The sequence below is a fragment of the Monomorium pharaonis genome, chromosome 2 (genome assembly GCF_013373865.1).
Source record: "Monomorium pharaonis isolate MP-MQ-018 chromosome 2, ASM1337386v2, whole genome shotgun sequence".
NCBI lineage: Eukaryota > Metazoa > Arthropoda > Insecta > Hymenoptera > Formicidae > Monomorium > Monomorium pharaonis.
In genome coordinates, this window is record NC_050468.1 from 4023967 (window position 1) to 4039652 (window position 15686).

General features: G+C 41.6%; 1 protein-coding gene across 1 annotated transcript; it reads left to right on the forward strand.

The window, feature by feature from the left end:
* The first annotated feature begins 8459 nt into the window (after positions 1-8459).
* On the forward strand, positions 8460-13727 carry LOC118644442. Its single transcript, XM_036283023.1, has one exon. The coding sequence runs from the start codon at positions 8460-8462 to the stop codon at positions 13725-13727; it is 5268 nt and encodes a 1755-aa protein (XP_036138916.1).
* Positions 13728-15686: the final 1959 nt, after the last annotated feature.

The window sequence follows — 15686 nt, forward strand, 5'->3', positions numbered from 1 at the left end:
TTTCAAAAAAAACCTGACGCGCTGGAGCAATTTCATAGTCAGATTCTTTTTTAGTGCAAAAAAATCTACAAGAATCACCCAACCCATTCTTGAAACTGAGAAAAGTGCAATTTCACAGGACTGTGTAATTAGCGCAATGCTTCTTAGACAGCACTTGCTGTCTAAGCAAGATTTTGGAACACTGACTGATTAACAGAACATTTTGACCAATTTTATGTAAAGTATATTTGGTTTTTTTTTTAAGCATAAAAATTATTGGATGGTTCAACCTAAGTAATATAAGGAAAAAATCACAAATTCAAGATAAAACTTTTAATCAAATTCAACCTAAATGGTATATACTTGTGGATGGTTCAACCTAAGTATTATATACTAATTGTAAGTGTGTCAAATTCAACCTAAGTAATATATACTAAGTATGTCAAATTTAACTTAAGTAATATACATTCCTGAAATGGTATAACTTTGATTATTAAAGTGACAATTATTTTAAATAAAAAATTATTGTATATACACACACAAATTAATTTTTCTACAAAAATAATGATATGTACATATTTTGCGCCAATTAAGAATAAACATTACAAAATGAGAGCATTAAGTTTTTTCTCTACAAAAATAATGATATGAAGAGATATATGCGCCAATCTATAAAAATAGATATTTATTCTTTGGCTGGCATTCATAGTTTGATTTTTCATTAAGCTTGCATCAGACTAAACATTGATATTAAAATTAAATTGAAATGTAACCAATTAGGAACAATATTTTTTAACTTTGCTTTGAATGATCAAATTCCAATTTAATCTCAATCTCAATTTTTAGTCTGATATGGCTTTAAGATTGTCTTAAGTTTATCTTTAGATACAATTTTGTTAACTATAAAAGTAATTTAATTATAAATTTAAGAAAATCTTAAATACAAGATCACTATAAATATCAACCTTTCGTATTAAATTATTGGCTGCTGCGCGCTTGTAAAATACAATTGTCAGGAAGTATATTAGCAAGAAATAAAGAATATAATATGGAGCTGGCAAATAAGTATTATAATACGACTAAATTACAAATAATACAAATAAATATTTTAATACGATTAAATATTTTACTACAAAAACTTGGCGCCGCTAAACCAAATAATTTGTTTTAATACAAAATTGCTTTCTTACAAACTAATTTATATATTAAATTAATACATATAACATTATACACCCACGCATAAGAGAAAGAGAGAGAGAAAGAGAAACATTTAAACGTACGCACGCATAAAAGACTGAAATATTAAAAATCACTTCCTTATAACTTTGTTTATATTAAACTAAATTATAATTAAACTAAATTATATACTAAACACACACACACACACACACACGCATGCATGCACGCACGCACGCACGCACACACACACACACACATTCAGATGCACGCACAAAAGGAAAAGAAAGAGAGCTGGCAAATTATTCGGTTTAGCGGTGCCAAGTTTTTGTAGTAAAATATTTATGCGTATTAAAATATTTATTTGTAATATTTGTAATTTAATCGTATTATAATACTTATTTGCCAGCTCAATATTATATTCTTTATTTCTTGCTAATATACTTCCTGACAATTGTATTTTACAAGCGCGCAGCAGCCAATAATTTAATACGAAAGGTTGATATTTATAGTTTGATCTTGTATTTAAGATTTTCTTAAATTTATAATTAAATTACCTTTATAGTTAACAAAATTGTATCTAAAGATAAACTTAAGACAATCTTAAAGCCATATCAGACTAAAAATTGAAATTGAGATTAAATTGGAATTTGATTATTCAAAGCAAAGTTAAAAAATATTGTTCCTAATTGGTTACATTTCAATTTAATCTCAATATCAATCTTTAGTCTGATGCAAGCTTAATGAAAAATCAAACTATAAATGCCAGCCGAAGAATAAACATCTATTTTTATAGATTGACGTATATATTTCTTCATATTATTATTTTTGTAGAGAAAAAACTTAATGCTCTCATTTTGTAATGTTTATTCTTAATTGGCGCAAAATATTTACATATCATTATTTTTGTAGAGAAATTAATTTGTGTGTATTGTGACGTGACAGCCGCAGGCTGTCCGTCACAATGGTCTAAGGGACCTTACGCGTTGACATCACGCAGGTCTTGCGTCCTCCCGCTCGGGAACGAACGCGAAAGCGTGAAAAGTCGTGTTTTCTGTGTGTGTCGTCTCGTGTGTTGTCCTTTCGCTAACTGTTAAGATTTTTTGCGAGCGCTACTTCGTGAGTGTGGCGGAAATCGGTGGCCATGGAGACCTATTGTGTAAATTCTGGCGTCTCGTCTCAACGGAAGACACCCTCGGAGTACCTGGAGAAAGAACTAACAACGAAAGATTTGCAGAAGACCCTTTTCAAGCGGGGATCCGCAGGTAATACCGTCCTTATCTTGTCCTACAATTTGTATCGTACGAGAATTCCGATACTGCAGCCGAATCACGCTTTCAGGATCCAGCGAAGGCGCGCGAAGCCGGTGTCCCGACGGGGCGACTTCGAATCCGATCCCGCACAAGTTCCGGCGGAGATCGCGACAGCTTGCAATCAGTAAACGCCCTCGTCGAGGAAGAGATAAGGTCCCGGTGGCGGAGGATGCGTCCGGCAAGGAGAAAGGAATCTGCCGCAGAGGAAAGCGCCAAAAATTCCCGTGCACGGAACCCAACAATATCGACCACCGCGCTTGGATCTATCAGTAATCGACGGCGTGCACGTTGCGCGTCGCGCGCAAGTCGATTTTGAAAAATCGCAACCAATAATGGCCCGGCTTATCAGAGACAAGGTGGGGCGCGTCGCCGAGCGGTCCCCGCAGGATTCAGGATCCCTCACTCGAGCTGCGGACGTTTTAGTCAGTGTGTGTGATCCGGAGTCCCAAGCTGCAATTTTTGTGTGAGAGGACGCAGGAGCCGGAGGTCACCCCGATCCGGACGAGGCAGACGAGGAAAAGGCGACTTGTGAGACGAGCGTCACGATAACGTTGTAAAGCCACCGTTTTTGCAGTTGGGCGAGTCGCGGGAAAATCGCGAATTTATTGCCGTATTTTCCGACGTTCAAGTAAAGTTACAAGCTCGCGAAATTATTGGAGTATCGTTATCTCGCCCGATCGCGCTCGCCCGCGTGAATTTGCTCCGTGCTGTTCGTTCTGTATTACAATTACGTTGTGTATGCGTCCCGATCCGCAGCCAAATCATCTGTATTTTCGTAGCATGATAGTATCGTGAGTCACTGTCGTTAATTCTATTGTAGAACGTCGTGTATTTACAATTTCGTAAAGTCTAATTTACTTTGTCACATTTGTATCGCAAATCTCTTTGTAATCGCGCTCTCGTCAGATTTAATGTAATTGTCTTGTACCTCCTCGTTGGCGAGCTAATGGTAATTATCGCGCACATTACTCGCGGGATCTTATAACGTGCGGAAGAGCACGAGTCCGTCGCGTGCCATGCGGGCTCGGAGTTATTGTTCGTCCTAATCGCCCTTGGTAAAATCGTTACCCTGGTGCGCCCGTCTTTTCCACGATTATATCGGCGTAATTCACTGTTCAGCATAAAAAGAGTGATACGCTCAACGTACCTGGCGCCTAAGTTCGAGTTTAGCGAGAATATCGGAGTTTGGTCGCCCCGACACCCGGGCGACGCAAGGCCGTGACCAGGGGCGGACGCGAAGTTGGCCGTCGCTTGCGAGCGCGGTTACACCCAGTGAACACAGTAATATAGCAGCAGTGTAACAGCAATGTAACCGAATATAACAGGTTACGTTACTCTGAAATTACACGTAACTTACATGTAAGTTACAATTTCCGACTCAGCAATATAACATGTTATAATTACATGTTATCTAACCGTTACACAACAGTTACAAAGAAAAATAAAATAAAATAAAAATTTCATTTTTTAAAAATTATTTTTATCAACAGCACATACTACATTTAGAATAAATTTTTATTAATTAATTAAATTTAAATTATGTAATTTTTTATTTTATTCTTACTTGCCGCTGCTAGGTTTGAACCCGGGACCTTAGGATGACAAACCTTGTACTCTACCTGCTACGCCAATTTGACTCATCGATATGGGTCCTTGTTATTGTGTACATATACTTATATGTTATAAACTGACGCAACTATATTATTTTTTATAAAAGCAATTAAATTTTGCAAAACATATTAAAAATAAATAGCATTAATTTATTTACTTATTAATTTCATTGTTAAATTTATCTTTTTCCATAACCTTAATAATTTGATGGAAATTGCGATCTATTTAGCACTAATCTTTGAAGCGTTCAAATGATTAATTAGATGGTTAACTATATAGATCGTAATTCTAAGAAAAATTGAATAGTATACATTTATTATTCTGTTTTTGTTTAGCACATGCCATGATGAATTTCGATTTTGTGCATTTTTTGTGCGCAGTAATTGTAGACAAACCATTATTTTTGAAAACAACTTTATAATAATTTTTTTTATTATCAAATAGGTCTATCATTCAGGATGTTATAATGTTGTCTGATTTCTGAGTCAACTACGACGCATCGTTCCGTAATAACATTGATACGAACATGTTATGTTACGATTATACAATTTTTGTTGAATAAGTGTAACGCCAAAACGATGTATAACAGCTATATCACTTGCGTATAACAAATATTACATAACAGGTTATTTCCATGTCATATAGCACCTACATATCACAAGAATAACAATGTTAAATTACTTGTAACTTCCATGTTATATTGCCGCTATAAAATGTGTTCACTGGGCAGTATATACAATAATTTTTTATTTAAAATAATTGTCACTTTAATAACACAGGCACACAAAAAAAGTGGTTGGTCCGGCGGACTAGACTAGTCAATTCTTATGTATTTCGACCCGCTGAATCCGAATCCAAGATCATAATTTCCGAATTGGCTTATTTTTTCCTAACCTCAAAAAAAAAAAAGAAAATTTTTTTAATGTTGGTCCGGCGGACCAGAATAGTCTATCTTTATGTATTTTAACCCGTTGAATCCAAATTCAATGTCAGAATTGCTACATTGGCTTATTTCTTTCTAATCTAAAAAAAAAATTTCTTTTAAATCTTGGTCCGGCCAATTAAGCAATTCTGACCTTAAATTTGGATTCAACGGGTCAAAATACATAAGGATTGACTAGTCTGGTTTGCCGGACCAACATTTAAAAAAAAATTATTTTAAGGTTAGAAAATGCGAGCTAACTTTGCAATTCTGACCTTGGATTCGGTTTCAGCGGATCGAAATACATAAGGATTGACTAGTCTAGTCCGCCGGACCAACCACTTTTTTTTTGTGTGCCTGTGTAATCAAAGTTATACAATTTCAGGAATGTATATTACTTAAGTTAAATTTGACACACTTAGTATATAATACTTGGATTGAACCATTCAAAAGTATATACCACTTAGGTTGAATTTGATTAAAAGTTTTATCTTGAATTTGTGATGTTTTCCTTATATTACTTAGGTTAAACCATCCAATAATTTTTTTACTTAAAAGAAAAACCAAACACTTGACGCCTTTTTTTACCTTTTTTAAAAAGGTAATTTTGTTAAGATATCACGCATTTTGTAGTGTTTATAGACCACTTAGATTAAATTTGATGTATATATCACTTAGATTGAATTTGTTGTAAGCCGATTACAACTATATCTATTAAAATTGCGACACGCATCTTTCGAAAGACGTTGCAAGAAGCACCTCTTTCGAAAGACGCACAAGAATCCGCCGCGCTCACGGAAGTCCCAATTAACTCCCGTGAGATTACAACAGCGCACTCGGAAGCAGTTCGTATCGCCCTAGAAATAGGCCCTACGCTGCAAAGTCAAACCGCAAGGCTACCGCGTTCCGATGTCGAAACGCTTAGCCTCGCGGAAGCTATCGACGCCCGGTCACTGGCCCCCGAAATTGTGCCAGATATCATAATATATAAACGCGACCACGCCGTGACCGAGCGGAGAGTATCATAACAGCGACCGAGCATCGTCGCATACCGTAAACCTTATCGCGAGTGTTACGTGACATCAACACAGCTGATTGTAAGCGCAAGAAACAGAAATAAAGACAACGAACAAGCACGTAAGAAGCGTCTTCTTTTCTCTTATACACCGAGCCGAACCTTCACCCTTTGGGTCCCAACCCTTCAGGCAGAACGATCCCAACTACCGACGGGAAAGAATTCCCAAAACGAGCAAACGCTCACAACAAATTTAATAAAAAATGTCGTATTTGATACTGTGAGCTTTTAATAAGTATAAACTGTTAGCTTTGATATAAAGTATTTATTATGAAGTGTGTATGAATGAGCGAACAGAACAGAACGTTCGAGAAAACTCGTTGGAAGATTAGGTAGGTTAAGGCAAAGAAAACGGGCGCTCAGCAGAATGGGCAAGATGTCCTCCCATTCCCAGCGCCGCTATGCTGTATACTTGAGAAGTGTGAGAAGCGTTAAATCCAACAGATACACAAGTAAATTATTTTTTCCTGTTTCATATATCACTTAGGTTGAAGTTGATCAAAAATTTTATCTTGAATTTTATAAATTTTTCGTTAAAGGAAAATCACACACTTGGCGCTTTCTTTTACCCTTTTTAAAAAGGTAATTTTGTTTGGATATCACGCATTTTGTATTTTTTTATAAACTGCTTAGGTTTATAGACCACTTAAGGTTACACTCTAAAACTTTCTCTTTGAAAAAAATTTTACTAAAAAGCTAAAGTTTATGTAATGGGTATAATACTATAAATTTGTAAATAAAATTTTCCTTTAGAGCATGTTTTGGAGCCAGGCCTAAGTTGAATTTGATCAAAACGATTATCTTGAATTTGATAAAGATCTTGATCTGATCTAGATTATTTATTTAATGATCTATTACAACACTGGAAATAAGTAATGCGATATTTTTCATTACGCATTACTTTTGAAATAAGTAATGCGTTTTTTTTCATTACGCATTACTTTTGAAATAATTAATGCGAGTTTTTTCATTACGCATTATTGTTTTAATAATTAATGAGTAAAGAAATAATTACTTATTAAAAAATTAATAAATAATGCATTATTTTTTAATTTGCATTTTCATTACCCTGATTCAAAGTATATTGTTGTTCAATGTATAATGCCACACTAAAATATGTTAATTTTGTATCTAGACATGGATATATCTCGATAACATCCACATACATGGATTTATCAATATAAGAAAAAGATTTTGGACGCGATACTTTTGCAAGATTGACAGAGAGCGAAATAATGCCTTAATTGACAAATCATATGGCCGATTTGGATTGGCAGATGTCGTCGATCTGCGTCGACTCTTTGGCATGTCACCGCTAATAGATCCGGACCAAGAAGTCTGGATATAAATATTTTATATTATATTATATTATTATATTACTGTTCGAGACTATAACAATCATTTTAGAGTTCTAACATTTCCTTTTATTGGCTCTGTTTTATCCGCGCGTAGTGAGAGCTCCTGACAGCTATCGAGCTCCGTGTAGTTCATTTCTTCGATGCACCGAGTCGCGCGGCGCTGTCACTAGCTCCTCACGAGCGCGATTTTCGTTTGCTCGCATCGCCAGTAACTATGCATCTTGGTAACTATGCAAATAAACAAGCCCAAAAAAGGGCACGTCCAAATCCATGCCCAAATAAGTCTCGATATCGGTTCCCTACCGCCCCTTTTCTCGCCTCCGATCGTAATTGTTTTACGATGCATAATTCTTCAGTCTCTCGCAGCCCGGCACCGAAATCAGATCGTCCAACAGATCTCTTCCGTCTTCCGCCGATCCTAGCTGCGGGGATTCACTTCCGCTCTTCTCTATCATTCGCGCCGTGATAGTGCGAGTGCATTATTAATTAATCCGCTCCGACCACGCCATTCTTAATTTTAATATCCGCGTGAATGTTGTAAGTGTGTTACGTCCGTGCGCAGGTGACCGTATCTTTCCCGCGAACGTCCTCTGCCTCGCGCACAAGATCTCCGTCGGATCGCGCGCAAGATTTCCGGATTCGCGAGGACCTCGATCTCGAGGCTCTGCAAGATTTCCGCGTCGATTAGGCAGCGCAATATCAGGGCGTATCAAGATATCCGACACAGTGTAAAAGATACGGTTCGCCCCTCGCTTCGAGCGTTCGTTTTTGAATAAATAATTCAGTGTGAGTGATATTTACGCTTTCTCCTTATTCCTATCACCTCCCGTGAACCTCCCGCATTCCTGCCCACTCACTTCGCGTCTCTACCGGGACGGATCCCGGCAATTCTCCCCGTGTGATCGCGTTTACTCTACGCCCGCGCGAACAAATTTGGTCCTTCGAGCCGGATCGGAGTGAGTTCTAAATTCGCGGTCACGCGGAGGTGATTCCAGTGAGTTACGTGATAATCCGTGTCGCTCACCATGGCGGACATTCTTGAGAGGCAAAGAACGATCCAGAGGATGATCGAACGTACCCTCGAGAACTTCAAAAAAATTGGAAAGGGCAATCTGACCACGGCAAAGATTCGTTCCCGCATCCTGCTTCTCAAGGACAACTGGAGCCAATTCGTGACTGGGCATGCTGCTTTGAAGGAAGCGATTCCCAAGGTCAAACGAGAAGAGTTCCCGTACTTCAGCGAGGACCATTTCGAAAGAGCCCAGGATGCCTACCTCACCGCTCTGGACTACATGGCGGATTGCTTAGAGGAGCTCGAGCCGACTGTGAGTCCGAACCATTCAAGTACCTTCTACGTCGACCGACGTCAGGATGCGCCCGCGGATGCGCCCGCGACCGCGTCCGCGTTCTCGTTGCAGCATCTCCCTCCCATTCAATTACCGCCGTTCGATGGTAAACCCGACGAATGGGCACAGTTCCGCGATCGGTTTACTACGCTAATTCGCGACAATAAAGACTTGAATGATTTCGCTCGCATGCATTTCCTCTCCTCGTGTTTAAAAGGCCGCGCCGCAGAATGTATTACGCATCTTCCTATTACCGCGGAGAATTTTGAACTCGCGTGGGCCGCGTTAACCTCGCGCTACGAGAACAAGCGGCGCACACTTAATATTCATCTCTCCGCTCTGCTCGGTCTTCCTAGCGTACCACGTGAATCGGCTTCCGAGTTACAATCTTTACATGATAAGGTTGCGGCCGCTCTAAAATCCTTCTCGAATTTGGATCGCAATACCGACAACCTCTGGAACGATATGCTCGTATACCTTGTCACGCAGAAACTCGATCCGATCACGCGGAAGGCTTGGAATTTACAGGAAAGCGGTCGCGACGATCCGCCTACGTACGACGATCTTAAACGCTTTCTCGAACATCGCATTCGCGGATTGGAAAACAACGCAATCGGCGCCCCCGTGAAGCCCGGTGCAAAAACCGCTCCATCCGATCGCGTTCACGCTGCTACCGCGTCAGCGAACGTGCCGCCAAAGTGCCCGCTATGCGACACGCCCCATTATCTAAATTCCTGCGTTAAGTTCAGGGAAAAGAATCCGAATCAACGTCGAGAAATGGTGAAGCAGCAAAAACGTTGTTTCAATTGCTTGAGCGAAAAGCATACAGTTATGTCGTGCAAAAGTAAATTCTCATGTCGAGTTTGCAAGAAACGGCATCATTCGCTTCTCCATCTCGATTCGGATTCTTCTTCCATCGCTCTCGAAGCGGCGTCACCTAGTTGCTCGTCGTCCGTCGCTTCAGCTGAAAAAACCGAGGTGAATTCTCTTACCGCTTCGACCGCGCCGCGACGTCGAACGCATGTACTCCTCGCGACCGCGTGGGTAACGGTGCGGACGCCGTCGGGCCGCACCGCCGTCGTGCGAGCCCTGCTCGACCAAGGCTCCGAAATGACCTTTATTTCCGAGTCATTGGCGCAACTCCTGCGAGCAAAACGCCGTCGCATGCCCATCTCCGTCACCGCCGTCGGTGGTATACACGCCGGCACTTTTAAACATGCAACACAGATATTTATTTCCTCGCGTAACGCTTCTGCTCCGGCTTATTCAACTGACGCGCTCATTCTCGGCTCGTTAACTACTTACGTTCCAAAGCACGGTGTAGATATTTCGGCGTTCACGCACCTTTCGGATTTATCGTGGGCCGACCCGGATCCGACAAGTTTCGATCTCATCAGTATTATCATTGGGGCCGATCTATACAGCACTTTACTTCTTGGCGGCGTCCGCAAGGGAGACGTCGGCCAGCCGATCGCCCAAAATTCCGTTCTTGGATGGATTATTTCCGGACCGATTGATTTTCCCGCGGCGAGATCCCCGTCGCACTCATCCATACAGAGCTCTCACGCCAGTATCTCCACACACCAAATTTCGTGTTCTCCTGCTCTCGAGGATGAGCTTCGTCGTTTTTGGGAAGTCGAGGAACTTCCACGTCAATCTATTCTCTCGCCGCAAGAGAGACAATGCGAAACGCATTTCCGAGAGACTCATTCTCGCAATTCCGATGGGCGATATATCGTTCGCCTTCCGTTTAAATCCCCTCCCCCTCTCGATATCGGAGCGTCGCGTCTCCAAGCCGAGCGTATGTTAAATACGTTAACGCGGCGGTTTAAAAACAATTCGGCATTGGCAATCGAATATCGAAAATTTCTCGCGGAATATGAACGTCTTGATCACATGCGACCTTCGCCTCAACCGCAGAGCGAAACCATGCAGTGTGTTTACATTCCGCATCACGGGGTAATCCGAGAAAATAACGCTACCACCCCTCTCCGCGTTGTGTTCAATGCATCAAGCGCCACTTCCAACGGGTCTTCGTTAAATGACCATTTACTCGCCGGTCCGAAATTACAAACCGACATTACGTCAATTTTATTGCAATGGCGACGACACCGATTCGTATATTCATCCGATATCGCGAAGATGTATCGCCAAATTCGCGTCGATCAACGCGATCTCAATTACCAACGCATTTTATGGAATGCAATACCGCATGAACCGCCTACTGACTACCAGCTGTTAACAGTCACGTACGGTATGTCCTGCGCGCCCTTCCTCGCTCTTCGCGTTTTGAAACAACTCGTCGACGACGAAGGTCACCGATTTCCGCTCGCGGTATCCATTCTACGCGAGGACATTTACATTGACGATATTCTATTCGGCGCAGACAACGCGGAGTTCATTCGACAAGCGCGAGACCACGTAATCGCTATCCTGAAATGCGGCGGATTCGATTTAAGAAAATGGGCCAGTAATTCGCCCGCTCTCCTCGCGGATCTTGATCCCGCCACTCTGAGTTCGGCAGGCAAAAAACCTTTCTCCCCTGACGAACAAATAAAGGTTCTCGGTATCGGGTGGAATCCTACCACCGATATTTTTGAATTCAGCGTCGCACTTTCGAGCCCCGTTCCATCTAGCAAACGTACCATTCTGTCCGCTATTGCGAAACTGTACGATCCTCTCGGATGGGTCACTCCAGTCATTATAACCGCGAAAATTCTTATGCAGCAATTATGGCGACAGAAATTAGACTGGGATGATACGCTTCCCCCCACTCTGTTGTCTCGGTGGAAAGATATTTATTCTCGGTTCGGGCATTTAAAAAATTTGCAGATCTCGCGATGGTGCGGACTCGGATCGGACGTTGAGTCCGCTGAAATACACGGCTTCGCCGACGCGTCGAACACTGCTTACGCTGCTGCCGTGTATCTTAAAGTTGTTTCGTCGGGACAAACTACCATTTCCTTGCTAGTAGGTAAATCAAAGGTCGCGCCGTTAAAACCGCTAAGCGTGCCACGATTAGAATTATCCGCTGCGTTACTTCTTGCTCGACTTGTCGATTTCGTGCGCGAATCACCCGGTTACAGCCATCTTCCGTACTTTTGTTGGACGGACTCCACGATCGTCCTCGCGTGGGTGATTCAGCATCCGTCGCGATGGAAGACATTTGTTGCCAATTGCGTGAATGAAATTCAATCTCGTCTTCCAAACGGGAAGTGGCAACACGTCCCGACAGAAGACAATCCCGCGGATTGTGCTTCGCGCGGCCTACTCGTCAACAAAATCGTCAGTCACGACTTGTGGTGGCACGGACCATCTTGGCTGCGCCTTGATGCTCCCGCATGGCCTTGCTCCGACGCACGACTACCTCCGCAAGCTCCATTGGAGGAAAAGGTCATAGCCTTGCAATGCTCTCCCCCGAACGACACTTGGGATCTCCCGACGCGATATTCCTCATGGCCTAAATTAATTCGCGTCACCGCCTATATTTTGAAGTTCGTACGCTTATGCCGCCGCTCCGGTTCTAACGACAATTCCTTGTCATCCTCTTTAAAACCGCTTATTATTTCCGCATCGGACTGCAACGATGCACGAATATTTTGGTTAAAAAAGATTCAATCGAGCACATTTCCGGCTGAAATACATTCTCTGGCCAACAATCATCCCCTCTCGTCTAAATGCTCGATTCTCGCTCTAAGGCCGTTCCTTGATAAGGACGGAATTCTACGCGTGGGTGGGCGGTTGGCTAAGGCCCCCCTGTCATTTTCTGTTCGGCATCCGATTCTCCTGGCGACCCATCCATTGGTGTCGCTGATTGTAACTCAGGCTCATCTACGGGCATTACATGCCGGACCTCAACTCACGATAAGTTTGTTACGTCGCGATTTCTGGATTCTCCGCGCTCGTAACATCGTAAGATCCATAATTCATAACTGTGTCGTATGTACGCGCGAACGCGCCGCGATTCCTACCCAACTAATGGGCGACCTTCCCGAGGCTCGTGTGTCGGCGTCTGCTCGCAGTTTTTTGCATTGCGGGGTAGATTATGCTGGTCCCGTGCAGATTCGCGCTTCTGCGGGTCGAGGCATTACATCGCGTAAAGCCTATATCGCCCTTTTCATTTGTCTAGCGACCAGAGCGATACATTTAGAGCTAGTCGGAGATTATTCCACCTCGGCTTTTTCAAACGCCTTTTCCCGTTTTTGCGCACGTCGCGGCCTTCCCCAAGCCATGTATTCTGATAACGGAACAACGTTTGACGGAGCTGATCGCGAGATGACCAAAGCGTACAGAGCGGCTGTGCGCGATCCTAATTTTTTAAATTTAACCGCATCTGATAATATAACGTGGAATTTCATTCCACCATCTGCTCCGCACTTCGGCGGCTTGTGGGAGGCCGGCGTACGAAGCGTTAAAAACCATTTGCGTCGCGTGTTAGGCACTCATAGGCTCACCTTCGAGGAATTCACCACTTTGTTATGCAGGATCGAAGCCTGCTTAAATTCACGTCCGATCGCGCCTCTTTCGAACACGCTAAACGATTACGAATGTTTAACTCCGGGTCATTTTTTGGTCGGATCCGCTCTGATTGTAAATCCGGAACCATCGCTTCTTCAACTCAACGAGAACCGCCTTTCGCGATGGCAACACGTGCGACACATCACCGAGCGATTCTGGAAATTATGGTATAATGATTACGTTACCACATTACAACAACGAACAAAATGGCGACAAGTCCAGCCACAAATTCAGGTCGGTCAACTCGTTCTCTTACGAAACTCCATGTTACCTCCATGTAAGTGGGAGCTTGGCCGAGTGACACAGTGTCACGCTGGTTCCGACGGATTAATTCGTGTGGTTACTGTCAAAACAGCCACGTCCGAGTATCAACGACCTATCGTTAAACTGTGCGTTCTCCCGATCGATAGCAAGGCGTCGAGCAACTAAATGCGTTTTTTTAATTTATTAGTTCTGTTAGTTTCTAAGTTCGATTTAAGCGTTCTCCGATCAATTCTATGTTACTTGTTTTATACGCGTTTATTCATGTAATTCCTACTGTATTGCGTCATGGCGGGCGGAAGGGAACTCCGCAATTTCGTTTTGCTGTAACGACGTTTCGGAATTAACCACTTAATTCCGAGGCGGGCGGTATGTTCGAGACTATAACAATCATTTTAGAGTTCTAACATTTCCTTTTATTGGCTCTGTTTTATCCGCGCGTAGTGAGAGCTCCTGACAGCTATCGAGCTCCGTGTAGTTCATTTCTTCGATGCACCGAGTCGCGCGGCGCTGTCACTAGCTCCTCACGCGCGCGATTTTCGTTTGCTCGCATCGCCAGTAACTATGCATCTTGGTAACTATGCAAATAAACAAGCCCAAAAAAGGGCACGTCCAAATCCATGCTCAAATAAGTCTCGATATCGGTTCCCTACCGCCCCTTTTCTCGCCTCCGATCGTAATTGTTTTACGATGCATAATTCTTCAGTCTCTCGCAGCCCGGCACCGAAATCAGATCGTCCAACAGATCTCTCCCGTCTTCCGCCGATCCTAGCTGCGGGGATTCACTTCCGCTCTTCCCTATCATTCGCGCCGTGATAGTGCGAGTGCATTATTAATTAATCCGCTCCGACCACGCCATTCTTAATTTTAATATCCGCGTGAATGTTGTAAGTGTGTTACGTCCGTGCGCAGGTGACCGTATCTTTCCCGCGAACGTCCTCTGCCTCGCGCACAAGATCTCCGTCGGATCGCGCGCAAGATTTCCGGATTCGCGAGGACCTCGATCTCGAGGCTCTGCAAGATTTCCGCGTCGATTAGGCAGCGCAATATCAGGGCGTATCAAGATATCCGACACAGTGTAAAAGATACGGTTCGCCCCTCGCTTCGAGCGTTTGTTTTTGAATAAATAATTCAGTGTGAGTGATATTTACGCTTTCTCCTTATTCCTATCACCTCCCGTGAACCTCCCGCATTCCTGCCCACTCACTTCGCGTCTCTATCGGGACGGATCCCGGCAATTCTCCCCGTGCGATCACGTTTACTCTACGCCCGCGCGAACAATTACTATATTATATTAATATTATTTACTCTTTCTCTCTCACTCACATCAGCATGCATTCACGTGCGACATTATTATATTATATTATTACATATTATTATATTATACAAAATATTATTATTTTATATTACTTTATTTTATTATATTTTTAGTATCTCATATTATATTCAATATCATAAACTTTAATAAAAAATTTTTTTTAAATATTTTTTAACGCTCTCCATCGCCGTGCTATCGCATTCTCTCATGCTTTTTTCAGTGCATAGTGTAGAGCAGATTTTTGCAATTTATCTTTTTCCGATATATCTTGAAAGGTATTGGAGATATCAAAAAATGTTTTATACAAAAGTTTGGTAACAATATCTCTATCTAACTACATTAATAAAATTAAAAAAAATATATTTTTTTAATTAAAAAAAATTGTTAAAAAAAATTTTTTTTAATTAAAAAAATTGTTTAAAAAAAATTTTTTTAAATTTAATTACGGTAGTTAGATAGAAGTACTTTTACTGTAAAACTTTTGTATAAAATATTTTTTAATATTTTGTTTAGTTTACGAGATATATCGAGAAAACGAAAAATGTCTCAATCTTTGAAGGGTGATTTCACTTCTTTAAACTGTTTTTGGGCAGCTACAAAAAATTTTTAAATTCATGTATTTACCCCCTCTACATTTATGTCAAGTTTCATTAAAATCTGAATTTTCGAGTTCGCGAGGTTCCCTTAAAAGTAATATTTTATTTTAAGGAAAAAATCACAAATCCAAGATAAAACTTTTAATCAAATTCAACTTAAATAATATACACCTTTGGATGGAAAAAATCATATTTATTTATGTATCAAATAAA

Excerpts from the sequence above, each read along its gene's own strand:
- LOC118644442 (XM_036283023.1), top strand. The coding sequence starts at position 8,460 with ATGGCGGACATTCTTGAGAGGCAAAGAACGATCCAGAGGATGATCGAA.